Below are 21,064 nucleotides of genomic sequence, written 5' to 3'. Positions count from 1 at the left end.
GTAATAAACATTACCATTGAAATCTACCTGATGACTTTATAGACATACACAGGTGCCAAGGATCCGAGTGCAACCGATTATGACTAGCAATAATCAGTACATACAGATTAGAGACGCATGTGCCAGCATCACAGTGTTATTAGCAAAAACAATGAGTCTTTCTGTAAGAAGCAGTATATTTTAAAATGAAATGGAGATCTTTTCTAAAGGTTAAAAACTCATTCAATTTTATATTTTACAGAGTTTATACAGAGTTCAATATTGTATAACTATTAATTCAACAGTGAACCTAAAAATTTTATAGCCACTTTTGAAAGAGATGTATCTTTGCTCTGGAATCTGTTACTGAGTATGCTAAAGCTGTAATGAAGTGCTTCTTCATATATATATATATATGTGTGTGTGTGTGTGTGTGTGTGTGTGTGTGTGTGTATGTATATATAAAAGGGAAATCAGGAAAAGCAGAAGAGATAGGTCTTGTTTATGTGAGATTCCAATCAAAATTTACTATGAAGTTTTTCAATTCATTCACAGTTTTAAATGCATTTCTTGGACTCCACACACAGATGGTTCATTTTTAAATTGAGGTGTCTTTCTCTTTAAGAACAACGTTTATTCTGGAGGCAGCATGGCGAGGAGGAACACATATGTGTGTGAGAGGACCACGGATCGGTACACGCTGCAGAATGGAAGAGACAGCAGGTGAGGGCAGCAGGGCCCGCAGTACCACCTTTAGTGCTCCTTACTAGTGCTCAGCGGAGATGTCTGTACATAGGAAGGGCAGGAAAGGAAGCTTGGAACTACAGACTGCGGGGAGCCCTCCTCCCTGGAGTGGCTCGCTCTGTACCAGGTGGGAGTGTATTTAGGGAAGGCAAGAAGTAAACCTCTTAGCCTTCGACATTCTGAATAAAGTGTGAGAGTGAATATCTCCCAGAACCAAAGCAGCTCCTGCGATCCTAGTCTGACCCTCATGACCAAATCCTTTCTTTATGCACGTGCCTCCATGGTGCCTCCCACCGACTCTATTATACCCAAATAGCAAAGGCTTCTTTTCCGTCCTCTAAAGAAACGTGACCATCTCAATCAGTCAGAACCACCAAATTCTTACTGTATTTTATTGTAAAAAGTGATAAACTATATTATTTTAAGAAATTGGACATTTCATTATGAGTTGGGGAGATTATTCAGTAAAGCTGAAAATGATACAGAGCTCAGGCTAATGAAATTCTGTCCTAAGCCCCACCTCTGGTGATCCCAGTAGAGTGGGCACACCCTTCTCACATTTTTTTCTTTCAGTGACTAGGCTTGTAAAGTAGTTTTCCTAGAAAGCCCAAGGATAACTGTATGTTCCTCGGTGTCACACCCTTAGGATAGACAGATGAGAACTGATTTCCAACTTACTATTTTTCCTATACTGAGTACTAATATGCAGATCCATAAATCCCCAGTAGTTTACCTGTTCTTCTTGGTCTGTGTCAATGCTGTGATGTGAGCTAAAAGGTGCTGTTTACAGAAATAGTGATCTTCATATACTGATGGAATCTTAAACATGAATAATTTCAGAAGATCCACTACAGCAACACATCACACAAAGTTGTTCTTGGAATCAGTGAACCGCATCTCCAGCAGTGAGCAGCCCATCTACAGAAATGCCCCGCCTTCTCAGATTCACATTCAGAACAAGTGTCTGTGCACGCTCTTCAGTGGAAGAGTGAGGACTTCACCCCAGACACTGAAAACAAGGACCTCAGTCCATTAGTCCCTGATGATGTGCCTTTCAAGTGTTTGGTCATGAAAGTGTTAATTTAGATTTTTGATCTCTTTTCTGCATTCTGGTAAGCTGTGCCTTCTCTTCTTTTATGTCAAAGCCTCACAGAGATGTCTGCCAGCAGTATTTCCTCTACAGGCCCCGCTGCAGCCTCTGGTGTCCCCTCAGCACGACCCCGCCACCAGAAGTCCATGTCCACCTCTGGCCATCCTATCAAAGTCACACTGCCAACCATTAAAGACGGCTCTGAAGCGTACCGACCTGGGTAACGTCCTGCTTCCCCTGTTGTTGTAGAAGGTGAAAGTATGTGTCAGTGCCAGCACCTAAATGAAGGGCCTGGAGAGGAAAAGTTTAATCGTAATAGGCACTTGCTATTTGCAGTTATCCAGAATGTTGCTTTATAATTTAAATCATTCTCCTGAAGAATATTCTTAAAGGATTTTATTTTTAATCTGTCCATAAGTATTGCTGCCTAATTTATCATTTAAGTAATTGAGGGACTGGCATGATGGCTCAGCCAGTAGACATTTGACAACCTCAGTTCAATCCCAACTCCCAGGAGGAATTGTCCACTGACCTCCACATGTGCGTGCTGTGGTACAGAGGCACACAGCTGCTCTCTCTCTCTCTCTCTCTCTCTCTCTCTCTCTCTCTCTCTCTTTCACAAACACACACACACACACATTAGTGGAAAAAAATCAGGTGAAGTTTGGGACTGGAGAGATGACTCAGCAGCTAAGAATAGTGGCTGCTCTTGCAGAGGACCCAGATCCAGTTCTCAGCACCCACATGGCAGCTCATAACTATCTGTGACTACAGTTCCAGAGGATCTGACGCCCTCTTCTGACCTCTACAGCCCTGCATGACACGAGTGCACTTACATACATGCAGGCAACACACTCATACACATAAAATAAAAATAATAATTTTTTTAAAAAATAAGGGAGATGGCTCAGCAGTTAAGAGCACTGACTACTCTTGCAGAGGACCTGGGTTCGATTCCCAGCACCCACATGATGGCTACGAACCGTCCTTAACTCCAGTTCCAGGAGAATCCGAAACCCTCTTCTGACCTCCACAGCATTGCATGACATGGGTACACTCACTTACAAGCAGGCAATACACTCATACACATAAAATAAAAATTAAAAATAAAAACTATGAAACAAAAATTAAGTAAAGTGAAGCTTGTTATTTATTTTTAAAGATTTTCTTAAATTTTATTTTATTTTTTTTTTTTATTTTATGTATATGAGTGTATTACATGCATATATGTGAGTGCACCCGTGTCGTGCAATGCCGCAGAGGTCAGAAGAGGGCTTCAGATGCCCCTGGAACTGGAGTTAAGGACGGTTCATACCGCCATGTGGGTGCTGGGAATCGAACCCAGGTCCTCTGCAAGAGCAGTCAGTGCTCTTAACCGCTGAGCCATCTCTCCAGCCTCCTTTCTTTTTTTATTTTATGTGCATGCATGTATTGCCCGCATGTAGATAAGTGCACCTGTGTTGTGCAATGCCCGTGGAGGTCAGAAAAGGCTGTCGGATCCCCTGGGACTGGAGTTACAGACAGTTGTTAGCTGCCATGTGGGTGCTGGGATTTGTTCTGCAAGAACAACTAGTGTTCTTAACCGCTGAGCCATCTCTCCAGCCCCAGGCTTGTTATTTAAACTCACAAAGGCAAGCACTAGGCTAGGTAAGGCCTCTGCGTCGTATGAGTTGCTGTTGCTATTAGTAAAGCAGATGAACTCAAGGAGCTTATTCCGGTCTGAATTACACAGCTGTTTTTTCATTTTTGCCTCTTGTACGATTTCTCAAAGTCAGAACATCTGAACATTTTAATGCTTGGATAATTAGCTTTTATTAGTCACATTGTAGCTGAGGTCTAAATTAGAAAGAGGAAATGATTGTATTTAAATATTTTTGTTTTCTTGTTTGGAGGTTTTGGGGTGGTTTTTGCTTGGTTGGTTGGTTGGTTGGTTGGTTGGTTGGTTGGTTGGTTGGTTGGGGATTTTGGGTATTGTTTTGAAACAGGGTCTCCCAATAGCCCTAGTTGCCCTGCACCTCACTATATAGTCCAGGCTGGCCTCAAACTCACAGACATCCACCTATCCCTGCCTCTCGAGTACTGGGATTAAAGGTATGTGCCACTGTGCTGGCCTTTAAAGGTTTTTTGGTAAACAATAAAATTCATGTTGTGCATTACTAAGACACCTAAGGTAAAAGCAGTGCAATCGGTGTTCCTCATCTGAAATTCCTGGGACCAGAAGCCATTTGGATTTTGGATGTTTTCAGATTTAGGAAATATTTGCCTGTACATAATGACACATATTAAAGATGGGACACAGATTTAAACATGGATTCATTTAGGTTTCTTACATGCCTTCCGTACACAGCCTGAAGATGACTATAGACAGTGTCTACAGAGCTTCATTCTGATTGTGACCTCTCACATGAGGTCACATGTGGGATCTTTCACTTATAGTGCCTTATCGGTGTTCAAAAGAATTTTGGATTTTGGAGCATTTTAGGTTTCAGATTTGCAGATTTCATAGTGAAAATACTGAACAGTGTTTGTCTTTGTGTCCTTTTGTGTCTTTAATCTCTTAATCTTTAGCAGCCGAATTTTTATAAAAAGCATTTGGTTTCATAGTGCTATCTTATCCTTCCGTGATGATATAATAAATTAATTACCGTGCCTCCCGTCTCTAGTGTGAACAAAAATAATTAGACCAACAGCAGCAGCCACAGCCTCACCCCTCCCCAGTTTTTAGCCTGAGTGAAAGCTGTCGTTATTCTGAATAATATATCTTAATTTGTCCCAGCAGCACAAGCCAGAGAGTGCCTGCTGCTTCTCCATCTGCGCACAGTATCAGTGCTGCCACTCCAGACCGGACCCGCTTCCCCCGAGGGAGCTCCAGCAGAAGCACGTTCCATGGGGAGCAGCTCCGGGAGCGACGCAGTGCGGCTTATAATGGGCCACCTGCCTCCCCATCCCACGAAACGGGGGCATTCGCACATGCCAGAAGGGGGACATCCACGGGCATAATAAGCAAGATCACTTCCAAGTTCGTGCGCAGGTCAGTACCAGCAGACTGCTGTGCTGTTTCTGTACCGGAGAGTAAATTCGGTTCTGTTCTTTGATCTGCACTGTGGTTTTTCCAGAATGGTTCATGATGTTTCATTAAAGCTGCTCTTTTACAAAAGTTGGAGTAAAGGTCCAGGAAGATATAAGTCTTTTTCCTTAAGAGGGAGAAAGAAAAAAATTGAGCAAAGTGAGAATTTAAGGGCTGGAAATGTAGCTCAGGTGATAGAGTGCTTGCCTAGTGTGCAAGACAGCCTGGGTTCCATCCCTAGCATTGTACTGGATCCCCCAGCTCTGCATAAACTAACACTAAAGAAAAGGCAAGATCAGAAATTCACACTCATCTTGAGCTGTATAATGAATTTGAAACCAACCTAGAATGCAGGTTTTTGAGATCTTCTCAAAAAGAAAATTTAAAACTTGTATAAAATAGAGCAAAACCTTAACATAAAAAGTTTAAGCAGCTGGGCGTGGTGTTGCATGCTTTTAATTCTAGCACTCAGGAGGCAGAGGCAGGTGGGTCTCTGTGAGTTCAAGGCCAGCCTGGTCTATATAGTGAGTTCCAGGACAGCTGGAGCTACAGGGAGACCCTGTCTCAAAAAAACCAAAAAAAAAAAAAAAAAAAGTTTAAGCAAAGAAAAAAAAAAAAAATCTACCCAATATTTTAAAAATTTAGAGGGGTGTTCTTTTTGAGACAGGATCTCCTGTAGTCCCAGCTAGCACTCACTATGTAGACCAGGCTGGCCTTGAACTCACAGAGATCCATCACCTGCTTCTGCCTTCCAAGTGCTGGGATTAAAGGCTTGCACCACCATGCCTGGCTATATTTAAATGTTTTGATTTAGAAAAAGGGAAATTCAAGTTCATATGTATCCCTCAAAAATACTCCTTTAAATTTTTTTTGTTGTTGTTGGGGCACAGGGTTCATGCTGTAGCATGTCTGTGGCAGTCAAATGACAGCTGGGATTGAACTCAAATCATCTGGCTTAGTGGCAAGCTCCTTTACCCACTAGACCATCTCACCACCCCCAAAAAATTTGTCTTTTAAATACTTTCAAATTGCTTACATATATAATTTACCATTTTTGTCTTTGTATAAAAAGTCTAAGGTCGCATAGATTGCCTAGGTACTATAATCTTAAAAATTTAACACCAGGTGCATGCCTTTAAATCCCAGCTCTTGAGAGACAGATAGGTGGATCTCTGAATCGGCCAGACTGCTCTACCTAGCGAATTCCAGGCCAGCCAAAATTACATAGTGAGAGCCTCCAAAAAGGAAACAAGAACAAACACCAAAATTTAGGAAACTTTAATCCCAACTCTCAGGAGGCAGAGGCAGATGGATCTCTGTGAAATGGAAACCAGCTGGGGCTACAGGGAAACCTTGTCTCAAACACCCCCAAAAAGAAAAAGGAAACAAAATGAATGCGTTGAATAAACACATAATCTGATAAGACAGTACAACATACTTCCTACAAAGTAGCCATGTGCATACAACGGCCAAGTAAATACAGACATAAATTTGGCCTGGTAACAATATCACCATGTCTCTTGACCTGCTGTATACAAAACACTGTGCTAGGCAGAGTGGGCTATAAAGATGAACGGATGGTTTCATTGCCCCCCCGGAGTCTTACAGTTGTAAAAGACACAGATAAGTAAACAACTAGCCATTACCTAACGCAGAGTGTGACTACCAAAGCATTGGAATGAGTCCAGAGGAAGGGGGAACTGTCTGCTCTGTAGCCAAGTAGTCTTGTGAACTGAGCCTTAAATGAGCCTTAAATGATCAGAAGTTATGATGTGTGCTTAAACAGTATTTATTTTCAGTGCCAGTAGTATTCCTGGGATTTAGAGTGCGGAAGCCAAACATGGTGGTTACACACCTTTAATCCCAGAACTCAGGAGACAGAAGCAGGTGGATCTTTGAGTTAGAGGCTAGCCTGATCTATATAGCAAGTTCCAAGCCAGCCAGGGCAACATAGACCATCTCAAAAAAAAAAAACCTAAATTTTTAAGTCCTCAAATGCAAGTTTCTTATCAAACCATCAGTGACCTTAAGCTGTTCGGGTCGTTACTATGCAGAGTGGCATTATGTGAGAGGAAGACGTGCTGTGCACCAGCAGTGAGGAAGCTAAAGGATGGTGTGGGCGGCCTGTGCTAGTCAGACTGGGTTGTTAGTGAAGTGGATGGAGTGCAGAAGGTGGGGTGGCACTGTTACTGCAGCCTTTTACGAGGTGAAGCCCTGTCTTCTCTCAGCTGTGGTGTTTTTTCCACCCCCAGACCAGCTGTCCCTTCCCAGGACCCTGCACATCTCAGGTTTCCTTGCCTTTTCCTATGACCTCCACATAGCAGAGTTACAGGGCAGGCTCAGGACACACACTCCCCTCCAGTTTTCCATACTCTCTTGCTCTCTCATGGAGGCTTATGGCAGTAGATACCATCTTACTTGAGCAACATTTCAATGCCCGTCTTCAGCCAGGTCTCCTCCCAGAGGCTTATCTCCAGGATCCCATAGCCTGCTCAGCATCTCCACATTCTCACAGCCTCAGCTTCTGCCCCTCTCTTCCTGTGATGGTCCCTCCCTCATTCTTTACCCTCTTACAGAATGCCAGCATTGTCCTGGGTGCCTCCAGTGACCCTTGCTTCCTCTTTATTTGCAAATAAAGAGTGGCCAATGGCAGTTGAAGCCCACTCTTGATCTTCACCTCTCCTGGCTTCGGCCTTCACCTATTCCAACTTTTCTGTATAATTCTGATCAAGTCACTCCTTGATTTAGGAGTGAGGATGTACCTCATTGGGGCAGAGGGTGTACCAGTGGTAGGGTGCTTGCCTAGCATGTGTGAGGCATTGGTTTTGATTCCTGACTTTGCAAAAAAAGGAACAGAAAAAGACCCTTAACTAGCTTCCATCTTACTCAGAATACAAATCAAAGTGTGGGGAGAGAGGCATGAGGCCTGTGTGGTCTGGCTGCTCTTTCCTGGATGATCCCCCCCATTCTTTCCCCTGCTCATTCTCCATCACCTCCCAGCACCTACTGTCGTCTGCACGAGGCACTCCTGCCTTGCTTGCTTCTTCTGTACCAAGTTTGATGGCTAAACGTAGCCTGTTCTTGCACAGGTAATGGCCTGTGCATTCAGTTGCGTATATGCTGCTGTGTAAAAGGTACTGGCTGTTGTTAAGTGTCACAGAGCCATGCTGTGTGGTATGAACTGTTGCAGCCAGCTGTGCTTCTGTGTCCCATCTGCTTCCCACCAGGGCCACTTAGAGCAGACTTTACTACACTGTTTGAAACAACTGCTCCCCACCCCCAGGTAGGCTGGAGCAGCGTGAGTCAATTGGTTTCAGCTCTTTATAGCAGAGGAAGTCGAGTCTGAGGGAGATTCCCTCCTGGTGCTCAGAGCTCGGCAACGGTATACTCCTCTGTTAATAGGACAAAAAAATGTCCAGTGAGACTGTGTTATCTTAACAGCAGGTCAACACTGAAACCATCTTTGTTGCACTACCCTCCTGCGTAGCATAGCCGTACATCTACACAGCTCACACCTACACAGCACACATGTACTACACGGCACACACCTACCTAGACTGCACACACCTACAGAGTGTACACCTACATAGCGTACACCTACACAGCACACCCTACACAGCATACATCTACACAGCACACACCTACACAGTGTGCACCTACGCAGCGCGCACCCACACAGCACACACCTACAGAGCGCATACCTACACAGCGTACACCTACACAGCATACATCTACACAGCTGGAAAGGTGCGTTGCATTGTGAACCAGCTCAGAAATGTTCTGTTTCCCTCAACTTGCTATAATAAAAATAGCTTTGTACAGACATCATGAGTAGTATCCTGCTGAATGGAAATGCCAGTTATTAAAAACCATAAATTTAAGAGACTCTTTGAATATGAGAATAACTTTTATTATCCTTTTCAGTTCTGAAAAACAAATGGTTTTTGTACAATATTGTTATGGGAAAAGGCTATGGGTTATGGAAAACCCATTTGTACAATGTAGTTGTAGAAAAAGGTTAAAGCCTTATAGGGCTTGAAATACTTGTGATTTTTATTTATTTTTATGTGTTTGAGTGTTTTGCATGCATGTAGATAAGTGCACCATGTGTATACAGTGCCCACAGAGGCCCGAAGAAGGCGTCGGATCCCCTGGAACTAGAGTTACAGTTGTTAGCTGCCATGAGAGTTCTGGGAACTGAACCCATGTCCTTAGCTGTCGGGGGTCCTGCCCTGACACAGGAGCTGGGGAAAGGGAGGTGAGCTGTCCGCCTGTTACCCGCAGCCTCCCCGGGAGACAATCAGACGTGACAGGGAGCCAGTCAAGCAGGAACTCGTTTATTGCAGGCATTACAGGGCTTATGAAGGCAAAAACCACGAAGGAAAATCCCCTCCCCAGCCAAGTGTCCAATCATGTTAAAGGTCAACTTGAGCATGCAGTCTCCTCTCCATAGCACAGCATAGTGTTCGTGAGGTGATCATGTGCTGCCAAGATGCACGGAAATGGCAGGAGCCAATCAGCGATTCTTCATAACAAGTCTGGCTTCGCCCCAGCCACTTCCTCTAGGCACCATCTTGCCCTGTCCTTGGCCTCAGGCCCCTGCATCTCTCCCCCTACTTTGTTTTAAAAGTGAAGTTCCTTAAGGATAGCCCCTGGGGACGGGGCGCACCGTCCCCATCCCCCTCCGCTGCTATGGCCTCTCTGTCTTAGGTTGCTTCTCCTCAGGCACTGAAGTTGCCCGTCCTTGGGTAACCATGATTGCCCTCATGGCCCCTGTCTTGGATTCATCAGTCTGGGAGGGTCTTACCCATCATTGGGACCAGCCATGCCCTTTTGCGGTTAATATACGGGGGTCTATCCCATAAGGGGGCAAAGCAACCTGGGCCCTCAGGCTAGCTCAAGCATCCATGCCTGGATTTGTCTTGAGGAGGGACCCAAGGGGGATTGGGTGGCCAGGGCAAGTTGGACCAGGACTTTCTTCATCTGTCTTTGTCTTCTGATAACCGAGCAGAGATACCTGAGGAGAACAAAAGCTAGCACAAGCATTAGAAACATGCTCCCATAGGCAAGTAACCAAGTTGGATCTAAGAACCCCTTGATATGCTCCCGTACCTTACTAAAAAAGGAGGAGTCCATCGATAGGACCGGGGCCCAAGTATAATTTAGAGCAATAATCTAATTGGTCAGCAATATGGAATAGTTAAGAAATTGTTGGGTCCAGTGGCCATGAATATAGTCCGCGAGTTGTAGGCGTGATTTAGTAATATTTTGAACTTTGTAAGGGGTGAGACAAAGTGACCTAAAGTGAGGGTCACAAGCTAGCAGAGCCATGTCTTTGGTAATTGCCAGCTCTTCACTTAAGAGAAGGGCAAGAGTATAGGCGGGGAAGGGACCAAGGCCCAGAGGTCCTCGGCTTTTATCTGGCAGATGGCCAGCAGGAGGAGTACCATTATTGACAGATTTTGTTCAGCCATCTATTGATCAGATCTTGAATAATGATGGTAACGATAAAGATGATGATAGCCAGGGTAACAGCGGCGAGCATGGCAATGAGCACTGGAGGAAGTGAGACTGAGCATGTTTAGACTTTTTTCCTGTATGGGTGGTAGCCCACCAGGCATGTGAGAACATGTCAATAGACACGAAAACATACTTGAGTTTTCCAAAAGGAACATAATATGTGACATCTGTCTGCCAAAGAGAGTTAGGCTTCAGCCCCCTAGGGTTTACCCCTGGTTGTTGGAGGGGTGGCACCTGTAGAAAGGGTTGACAAGACTTACAGGTATGTACAATTTTTCTTAGGTCCTTGATAGGGACTTGAGGGAACCTCTTATGGAGTCCCCGCCAATTTACATGGGTATGATTATGCAGTTGTTGAGCTTTCTCCAGGCCTGCTGATAGGATATGGGTAGAAGCCATTTTGTCTGCCTCTGCATTGCCCTGGGAAAGGAACCCAGGCAGTCCTTGGTGGCCCCTAAAGTGCTGTAAGAAAATGGGGGCACTTCTTTCTGTTAACAGTGTTCGAACCTGGATCATTAGGGGGGTAATAGGGTTATCATCTAGCTGAATATGAGAATTTAATAATCCAGGGAGAAGGTTGACTACATATAAGCTTTCAGAGAACAAGTTCATGGGGTCATCTACTTTGGACAAGGCTAGGGCAATGGCCATGAGTTCTTTAAATTGAGCCATGAGTTCCTTGAATTGAGCTGAGCCATCACAAGTGTGGACCTATCTTTTTGGTTTCTCATCTGCCCCTGGGTATACTACCACTGCAGCTCCAAATCTGCCCCTGTCAGTGAAAACATAGGCTTTTACTAACGGCTTCCTGACAAAGAGCCAGGGAGCATCCCAACAGAGGGTACGAAAGGAGGTTACCCATTTATGAGGGCCATAATGACAGTCCAACTTTCCCAGAAAGCCCTCCAAGGCTATGGCCATTCGCTGTTGTTTTTGCAAAGCCATTTAAAGTCCTTTAGCCAATAAGGGATAATAATCTTGTGGGGGTCAATGCCAGAATATCTCAGGGCTATATCCTGTCCTTTCTCAATTAGGTCAGCCAACTGGTCTGTGGGTGTATACACCCGTGGAGTGCCCCCTAGGGAGGTATGTACCCATTTGAGGGGCTTCCCCCCTTGTGTGAGGACGGATGTCATCAGGGCCTCGCCGGGGAGCACCCATAGTTCGAGGTCCTTTCCAGGCATATAGCGGGCCCCCTGTAAAATGTCTAGGTGTTGTGGGGACAGATGAATCAGCTCTGACGGCTGTTTACCTACTAACAATTGGAATAGGGGCTCCAGTGTCTCAGTGGAGACAGGCATCCAGGATCGTAGCCAAATGATCTCCCCCAATAGTTTTTGAAGTTCTGTCAGGGTCATATTAGGTTTAATAGTCAGATGTGGCTTTAACAGACTTACCCCTTCCATGGACAATGTAGTCGCCAGAATCTTAAAGGGGGCGACAGTCTGTATTTTGTCCATGGACACTTGAAGCCCTCCCACCTGGAGGCATTTTTGAGTGAGCTCATATAATTCCTGCAGTTGGTGGGGATTTGGTGTCCCCCAAATTATATCATCCATGTAGGCATATGCAGTAGCATGTGGCAAAGACTCTGTTGGGCTCAAGAGAGCCCTTATGAAGCTCTGACAGAAAGCTGGGCTATTGGCCATGCCTTCGGGCAAGACCGTCCATTCATACCTTTCATCAGGCATGCTAAAGTTGATGGAAGGCACAGAGAAGGCGAACTTCTCGCAATCTTGGGGTTGCAGGGGGATAGAAAAAAAGCAGTCTTTGATATCTATAACTATGAGAAATAGATCTAAGGGGATAGCGGGTATCCAGGGAAGTCCCCTCAAGGAGACTCCCTCCAGGGTTATTCTGTCATTGACCTTGCGGAGGTCCTGTAGCATCCTCCATTGGCCAGATGACTTTTTTATGACAAAAACAGGGTGTTCCAAGGGCTCATGGAGGGGCAGATATGCCCCAGCATAAGTTGTTCCTGTATAATATGCCTCAAAGCCTGGAGCTGAGTCTCGGGCAAGGGCCACTGTTCCACCCAACCTGGGCTCCCTGGGGACCATCCAGATTGCAGGAACTTGAGGAATGGCGGCCTCTAGGATTTGGGGTGGACCCAGGGAGACTTGGACTCCTCCCCCCTGTAGTTTGAGAGGTGGTCAAGGGGGTGTCTAACCCTGTTAATTTCCTCATCATCGAGGAGCCTTTCAATAAACTCCCTATTGTCTGTGGTCACAAAAACATCTGCCCCCCCAGGAGGTCTCTCCCGAAGAGGTTGTAGGAAAGCCCCTCAGTCACCAAAGGTCTAATCTCTCCCTTAGTACCATCTGGGTCCCGCCAACAGAGCCAGTTTTTAAGCTCCCATGATGGCATGGTGCTGCCGACACCCATCACCTGTGGGCCAGGCTCGAGGGGCCATCTTCCAGGGACTTCTTCTTTCCTTAGAATGGTCCTATCTGCCCCAGTGTCAATAATGCCCCGGAACCTCTGCCTATCAGGCAAGATGTCTATCTTAGGGCAGAGCCCCGGGATGATAGGGACTGTCCAGTGGGCAGTAGGCCCTCCAGGGCCTGTGCGCCCTCCCCCTTTGGGTGACGGGGCTGGGGGTTGCCCCAAGTCTAGTTTAAAGGTTTGCCTTCCACATCATACCAGGACCGGCAGTCCTTCTTCCAATGAAACCCCTTGCAGCAGCGTGGGCACAGGGCCCTGGACTTGTCCTCCTCCACCTTGAGAGGGGCTTTCCCTTGCGGGCAGTCTCTCTTTATGTGTCTGGGCTGGCCACACTCAAAACATCTCCAGCCCTCAGCCCTGGGGCGTCTATCCTGTGGCCCAAGGCCTGTGAGGGCTTCTCTAAAGGCTGTAGCTAGAGCCTCTGTCTGTGTCTTGAGGACCGTGGCCATAGCCTCAGTCACCTTTGTTTTGGTCCCTATGTCCTTTGAGGCCACGATCCAGCTGCTCATGGAATGGTCCTTTAACCCCGCGCAGGTGGCCTTATGGTCGGCGTTCATATCATCCTATACTAGCATTTTTATGAACTGTTCTCTGAGTGGCCCGGGGGGAAACTTTTTCTTTAGACTCTTTACAACCCTATCTACAAACTCATGTAATGGCTCCCCTGAGCTTTGATGGATCCCCGATATGGGCGGCTCCGTAGGGTCCGTATCTAACTTATGCCAGGCCTTGAGGCCGAGGGCCCTGACCTTTTCCGTATATGGTGGCAGAAGTTCTGCCTGCTGGGCGCCCGTGGCAAAGGCATCCATGGTCCCTGTCAGCATGCTGAAAGTGATAGGGATGGGGGGGGTTGGCAGCACGATTATTTTCCGCCTGGACCCGACATTCCTCTCAGTATAGTGCCGCCGCCCATTTAATAAACAAGGAGCTGGGGAGGACTGCCTTGGCTAGATCCATCCAGTCTTTGGCCGTATAGGGCTGATATACCAAGCCCTGGAGAAGGGTGTCAACTCAGGGGGACCCAGGGCCTTCCTCAGCCACCTCCTTCTTTAATTCCTTAAGATCTTTAGACTCCCAAGGGTACCAGGTGGCCGGGCGCTGGGGTCTGGGGTTGATGTTTACAGGGAAAGCCTGGACCCAGGGCTGTGGGAGTGGAGGGCTCCTCTCCTTCATGTTCATCCCGACTGCCCAGGGTCCCCCCTTTTTCTCCCCCACTCTTGTCACCCCCCCTTTCCAGATCTCTCCACAGCATGTGCTTTGGTTTCACTTTTGACCGTTGGGCTCTCCCCTCATCAAACGCGACCCATTGGTCTTCCCCTGTGGTCTTATCTACCCGGCAAAGGCTGGTATGCCCGGGGCTCGGATCAGGTTGAAAACATGACTTAAGGGTGAGATCGTGGGGTAAAACCCCAAGGGTGGTTGCTCCCCTCTATTGATCTCTGCCTTGCAAGCCAGTTGTTCAAGCTGGCCCCAGGTAGCCCACTGGAATAAATTGCCAGCGGGCAGCCAGGGAGCGAGACGCAGGGTGGCCTCCCAGACCTTCTTTGATGAGGAATCGGACTGTTCTAACCCCCTGGATCTCAACATGTGTCTCAGCGCCGTGAGCGCCGGGTCCTCACTCTTGCTCGTTGCGTTACCCATCTCTTGAGGTCTCACTTCCCTCAATACTCACCCAGTTAGCCCTGGCGATCAGCTCCCATACCAGGTCCAAGTGGTCTTTGAGCCCCACGTTGGGCGCCAGATGTCAGGGGTCCTGCCCTGACACAGGAGCTGGAGAAAGGGAGGTGAGCTGTCTAGGGAGACAATCAGATGTGACAGGGAGCCAGTCAAGCAGGAACTCGTTTATTGCAGGTGTTACAGGGCTTATGAAGGCAAAAACCACGAAGGAAAATCCCCTCCCCAACCAAGTGTCCAATCATATTAAAGGTCAACTTGAGCATGCAGTCTCCTCTCCATAGCACAGCATAGCGTTCACGAAGTGATTACGCGCTGCCAAGATGCACAGAAATGGCAGGAGCCAATCAGCGATTCTTCATAACAAGTCTGGCCGCGCCCCAGCCACTTCCTCTAGGCACTATCTTGCCCTGTCCTCGGCTTCAGGCCCCCCTGCACTTAGCCAGAGCAACCAGTGCTCTTAACCACAGAGCCATTTATCCAGCCCCAATACTTGTGATTTTTAATAACCTGATTTAAGTTTAATGTGTAGAAGTATTGTACTAATTTGGTAGATGGAAAAATGACACTGACTTTAATGCTGTTGTGTTCATTTTACATTAAAAAACTACATTTGTGAAATGGCTCAGATATTAAGACAACCTTAAGAGTTCAAGTTGATGGTTTTCCTAGCTCCTTAAAGTAGTTTGTTCTATCACAATCCACCTTTTAGCATTTTAAAGTTAGGTTGTAACTTAGGCCTCCTCTGGAGATATCCAATCACCTTTAAAATGGCAAAGGGGTTAGAGTTTTGGAAGACTTAAAAAATATGAATCACCTTCAGTGCAACACAATTAGCAGTGTTTCTCTTGTTTGTTTCAGACATGGATATACAGGTAGGATCGTTGTTTATTTGTAATTCAGTCCATGTTTTTAGATTCAACTGCTTGGACAGACTGTTGACTTACTATGCATGAATTATTAGCAAAATTTCTTTTTTAGTCTTTTTGAGACAGGGACTCCCTGTAGCCCTAGCTGTCCTGGAACTCGCTATGGAGAAAGGGCTGGCCTCAAACTCACAGAGATCTGCTTCTGCATCCCAAGCGCTGGGATTAAAGGCGTGCACCACCCAGCACACCCTGCCCCAAAATTTCTAAAATAAGTTCATTGTCTATTTTAAATTGGTATTTACTTTTAGAAAAACATATTGGACTCTCTTCCTCGATTTATTTCTTTCCTCTGAACTCAGGTCCTAGTGCTTATATAGCAAACACTTTTCCCACTGAGTCATCTCCCAGCTCTACTAAGTCCTTTCTAACTATAGTATTAGCTCCTTAACCTGCCTGAGTTTTACTTCTAACTATGAAGTAAACTAGCATCTGTTTTCTTAGTTGGGTGACTACTGGAATTATATGTAATAACATGAAGTTTAATATTGCTGTTGATAATTATTAATCTTATTTAATCTTAGTTTATTCTAAACTGAGACAAAGATAAATTATGAGGTTATAATTATGGCTGGAAATTGGAAGATCATGTTTAAAAAAAAAGAATAACTAAATTTTCACCCAAAATCTCTTCTTGACAATATGTAGTAGATGCTCAAGAAATGGCAGTAGCACATGGTTATGGTTGAGAACGTGAAGGACTGTATCAGACCCAGCAGTCCTAGGAAACTGTCATGGTAGAAGTCTGTCTGCTGAACAAGTTAACTCTGGAATCATTTTAGTTGTTGGTTTTCTTTATCTCTTTTTTGCTTTTATCATTAAATCTCAGCTTCTCTTTGTTTTTGAGGGATCCAAATGAAGGTGAAGCCAGTGGTCGAGCCGACACAGCCAGGTGAGGAGTGGGGGCTGCTGGGAGCACGTACTAGATACTCACAGCACTTGATGATCACGAGCAGAACTGAGAATTTGACAGCATATGTATCTTAAATCTTTATATTGGGATGGGGTTTCCTAATGTTGCCTAGCCCCTAATGAAATTTAAGTTCATTAACTTTAAGTTTGTGACTTACAAATATTACTTTGAATTATATACTTGAAGAAATAGGCTTTCTCTTCTGTAAAATAAGTCATAATAGAAAAATTAATAAATTAAAATGTGGTGTTCTTTTTCTTTTTAATATGTTGTAACTAAAATTAGCCTGAGTCATATAGCATAGACTATAAATATGAAGGAAGGTTTGATATAGTAATATGTTTAGGTGAGCAGTCAATATTGGACCATGTTTTAAAACTTGGCCCTGACATGCATTCTGGGTTTTCCCCGGAGAAAAATAGAGAAGACCGTGAGATGAATACTTTCTATGTTTATTTAATAGTTTTTGTTGTGTATTTGTTGTTTTCTTAAGACTGAAGTTTGTGGCCTTTTGGAGGCTCAGATTCCTAGGAATAAAGGAGACAGTATTTTTCTACTCTTACATACATGTAAATGTATATGTTTCTAGAAAAAACTACAAACTTGTTTTAAGGTATACAATTTCTTCCTTAAATCACAAATAAGTGAGTTGTATTTAACAGGTAAAAATTGTAACCTTTGTCTGTGATTGGATAGTTGTTCAGCATATTAAACACAGGGCAGTCTATATCATGAGTAACCCACTGATCTTACCCTCCTGTGATTATTTGAGATGGTTTTCTGGTTCTGTATTATTTGTGAGAGATCTGCATAAGCAGACCTCAGTGTCAGTCATCTACTGTGTGCCCAGCGTAGTGCTAGATGCCTGGAGCATGTCAGGAAATAAAGCAGGCAAAATCCTGGAGCCACTGATCCAGGGTAGAGTCAGGTGACAATCAGAACCCTAGTAAATGGTTAAGTGGAGGACTAGAATGATACAAACAGGAAAATGGGGGGTAGGGTAAAAAGTGACACACTAGGCTAGGAGTTAGGGTGCAGTGGGGTGGTTGGGGGAGCCTAATAGAGAAAGTACACAGAGACTGGGATAGAGTAAGAGAATTATCCATGTAGCACCCACAGGAAGTAAATCCTCGCTATGCAGAGGCCTGGAGAGGGGAGCATAGCCGTTGTAGTCAGAAACAGTTTAGACGCCGGTGGGAACAAAGAGGAATGTAAGAGACAAAGGCTGGGAGTAGAGACGGGGGAGCCACCACTGTGGTACAGACTAGTTTATAGACACCTTTAGCGACCATGGAGCTTATTGGTAGTGCTGTGATGAGCAGAACATCTCAGGCTGTCAGAAACTGCTTCCTCTGTGGTTGTTACGTTCCTACACAAAAAGGACAGAGAAAGAAAAAGGAACTTGATTTCTATTTCAAGTGCATTTTATGAAGAGAATCCCTGTGATCCTCAAAGTGGGTGTGTATGTATACGTGTGTATGTGTGCATGTATGTATGTGCACATGTGTGTTTGTATGTGTATATGTGTCATCCCAGTTTACATTCTGTTGCTGTGATAAAACACTGACCAAAAGCAACTTGAGGAGGAGGTTTATTTGGCCTACTGGTTACAGTCCATCATCAGGGGAAACCAAGGCAGGAACCCAGAGTAGGGAAATGAAGCCGAGGCCATGGAGGAGCACCACACACTGGCTTGCTTCCCCTAGACAGTGCACCGTGGGCCAGACCCTCTGCTATCAATCAGAAATGAAGAACATGCTTCACGGACACCACCACAGGCCAGTCCAATGAAGGAAATTCCTCTTCCCAGGGGTGTCAAGTTGACAGCTGAAGTGGTGTCATATGTGCACACTGTGTGTGTGTGTGTGTGTGTGTGTGTGTGTGTGTGTGTGTGTGTGTGTGTGTGTGTGTGTGTGTGTACAGAAAATAGAGAATCTTTCTGCAGAATTGACCCAAGAAATATAGAAAAAGAACTTTAAATATTAAATTCTTCACTTTCAGCTGCACATTTCCTTGCCAGGAACAAGTGCACTTAAGAAAATATGCTGCTTTAGAGTGAAGATACTAAAAGCCAGAGTATAGGATATCTTCCAGCTGTTTACAGTTTTTACCACAGAAAGATAACATGAATCTGGATCTCTGAGTTGACTGCAAACTGGATAGTTTCATTAGCTGAATTATAATCACTGAGATGTTGTGGTTGTGCAGATTCTTCACTGAGTAGAACTGTGTTTCTCCTTCTTCCCCTTCACCCTCTTCTAGAAGTACATCAGGGGAACCAAAAGACAAAGATGAGGCTAAAGATTCCAAGCCGCGTTCCTTGCGGTTCACGTGGAGTATGAAGACCACCAGCTCCATGGACCCGAATGACATGATGAGAGAAATCCGGAAAGTGCTAGATGCAAACAACTGTGATTATGAACAAAAAGAAAGGTTTCTGCTTTTCTGTGTGCACGGAGATGCTAGACAGGATAGCCTCGTGCAGTGGGAGATGGAGGTCTGCAAGCTGCCTCGATTGTCACTAAATGGGGTCCGTTTCAAGCGAATATCTGGGACATCTATTGCCTTTAAGAACATTGCATCCAAAATAGCAAACGAGCTTAAGCTGTAAAGATATCTAAATTTGCAGGATCAGGATGATACATCCACATTTGAATGTACTGGTAATGCCTAATGTGGTCCGCCTGTGAATCTCCCATGTAGAATCTGCCCTTAATGCAATAAGGTTATACATAGTTATGAACTGTAAAATCAAAGTCAGTATGAGCTGTAATAAAAATCTGTAGCTTAAAAAGTAGGTTCACATGTACAGGTAAGTATATTGTGTATTTCTGTTCATTTTCTGTTCATAGAGTTGTAAAATAAACTATGATTGCTTAAAAACTTGTATAGTTGTCTAGATCTCCGCACATAAATGTACATTTAATGCTTTGAGTTGAAAATGTATTCCGGTTATTTACGTTCTGGTGGGTTTTTTAAATTCTTACTTCCGTCATGCTGTTTTGAAAACTGTCCAGGATTAAAAATGCACAGGAATCGTCTTTCAAATTGTATCATGGACTTCATACAGTTATTTTACAGTCACACTCAGTTTAAGCCAGAGCTGATGAGCAGGTCTGTGAGTTCGATTACTCCTGCTCCTCTTTGCTCTCGGCCTTGGAGTCAAACAAGGTGTAGTTGAGAAGATGCGAAACGTTTACAGGGTTGGCACTTAGACTCTTGAAAATAAAGTACATGAAAATAAATAGTAGTTTTGCTTGAGCTGATTAAGAAGTGCTGAGGGAAAAAAATTAAATCTTTACCAAGTCAATGTTGACCTTTGTTTCCTGACCCACCCTCTGCTAACTGTACCAGCAAAATGGAAAAGAATCCATAGTCCATCGGCTGTTCTAACTTAGGTTTACCGCCTTCAAATTCTGCAAGGTAATTGGGGGAATGTCACCTGTGAGGACTGTTTCATAGCACAACTCATCTTTCCAATGTTGATCAATGCATCAGTTAGGAAATAATGCCACCTCAGGAATTAACTGGCATTGGGAACATTTGCCTCGTTGTCCTCTGAGCCTCCTCGTCCACCCCTGTCGCTGTAACATCTGTAAGTACTCAAGAGTCTTGTGAGATGTGCTCTTGACACCGGTTGATTTTGGGTTTAGGCTTGCCTGTGGCTCAGTGTGCTCCCATGGAACCATTTATTTAAAATGTTTTGCCCAAATTCTTGTGTTTATTCCCCCTGTAAGTCATGCCTGTAACTTGTGCTTTATAACTGGGCACTTGCCTCTCTTTCTTTATTAGTGATGTATGCGACATACAGCCACAAGCTGTACAAGGTACATTTTAATACTTGTTATTTTATACTGAATAGCCTTGGAGGTTGACTGTGCAATGTTGTTTCATGTTGTAATGACTATAATACCAACATACGGGCCCATCCACACATTCCTGAGAAGGTGTGCTCCAAGCTTGTTGGTTGAAAGAAAAATAAAGCTGTGACCAGTGCTGTCACTGAAGCCAGCATTGGAAAGCCATCAGCGTGGGTGCCGCGCTGTTCCGCTGTGGTTCCAGATGAAGAGGATTTTTACCTTCTGTGCTGTGATGTAGCTTTCTTCTGTAGCATTCTGTTCTAAAATGATGTGTATTCTTGCCTTAGCGAAGGGTGGCGTTTGGAAAAAAGACAAAACAAAGCTGTGTGGCCCCCTTTTAACCAGTGTTCATCCAGAACAGTTGATGCAAATCCCCACTCACTCTCACGGTGCACACGGAATTTTACTTGAACGGGTCTCATAATAAAGCACTTGTCTTTTGTTCTTTCTCTGAGTGCGCATCACCTGTTTTCTGCTCAGAAGGCATTCTTCGTGCGTTCCTTCCTGTGTTCTGAGTCTGGTTGGCAAAGCCATGAAGCTGGGTAGGTTTTCAGGATGTCATGACAGGAAAGCTGCGGGTAGGAAATCTGGTCACTGAAACACTTTCCACAGTGTGGATCTGAGCCTTTTTCAAGGCAGAAGCTGGTGTTTCTTGTATTTTCTCACCCTGGTCAGCTCCTGTATTCTGTGGGAAGGAATTTTACTTCAGTATTTTTTTAAGAACTAAAATTGAAATCTTGACATTCACTTTATATTTTCCATTTTATGTGTTCGTGATAACTTTTTTGAAGACTTAGAGAATTTTAATATGTTTGAATAAATAAACGGCAGTTTATGTTCACCAGG

The 21,064-nt window shown here is 44.7% G+C and overlaps 1 protein-coding gene across 3 annotated transcripts in view; it reads left to right on the top strand.

Annotated features, from left to right (window-relative positions):
• The window catches only part of Mark1 (microtubule affinity regulating kinase 1), a 134,413-nt gene extending 113,707 nt beyond the window's left edge, over window positions 1-20,706 (top strand). Inside the window, exons 14-18 of one of the 3 annotated variants that reach the window (XM_008823761.3) lie at window positions 605-702; window positions 1,869-2,033; window positions 4,590-4,844; window positions 16,293-16,337; window positions 18,621-20,706. In XM_008823761.3, coding sequence (XP_008821983.1) covers window positions 605-702; window positions 1,869-2,033; window positions 4,590-4,844; window positions 16,293-16,337; window positions 18,621-18,969 — 912 coding nt within the window. In that variant the 3' untranslated portion in view covers window positions 18,970-20,706. Of the gene's footprint in view, window positions 1-604; window positions 703-1,563; window positions 1,834-1,868; window positions 2,034-4,589; window positions 4,845-16,292; window positions 16,338-18,620 lie in introns of those variants that run through there. The other 2 variants (XM_008823762.3, XM_029559006.1) reach the window with 2 other exon arrangements.
• The last annotated feature ends 358 nt before the right edge of the window (window positions 20,707-21,064 follow it).

This window comes from Nannospalax galili, unplaced genomic scaffold (assembly GCF_000622305.1).
Source record: "Nannospalax galili isolate Female #2095 unplaced genomic scaffold, S.galili_v1.0 scaffold368, whole genome shotgun sequence".
NCBI lineage: Eukaryota > Metazoa > Chordata > Mammalia > Rodentia > Spalacidae > Nannospalax > Nannospalax galili.
Note: the sequence above shows the minus strand (reverse complement) of the source record. Positions and strands in the feature narration are given on the sequence as shown.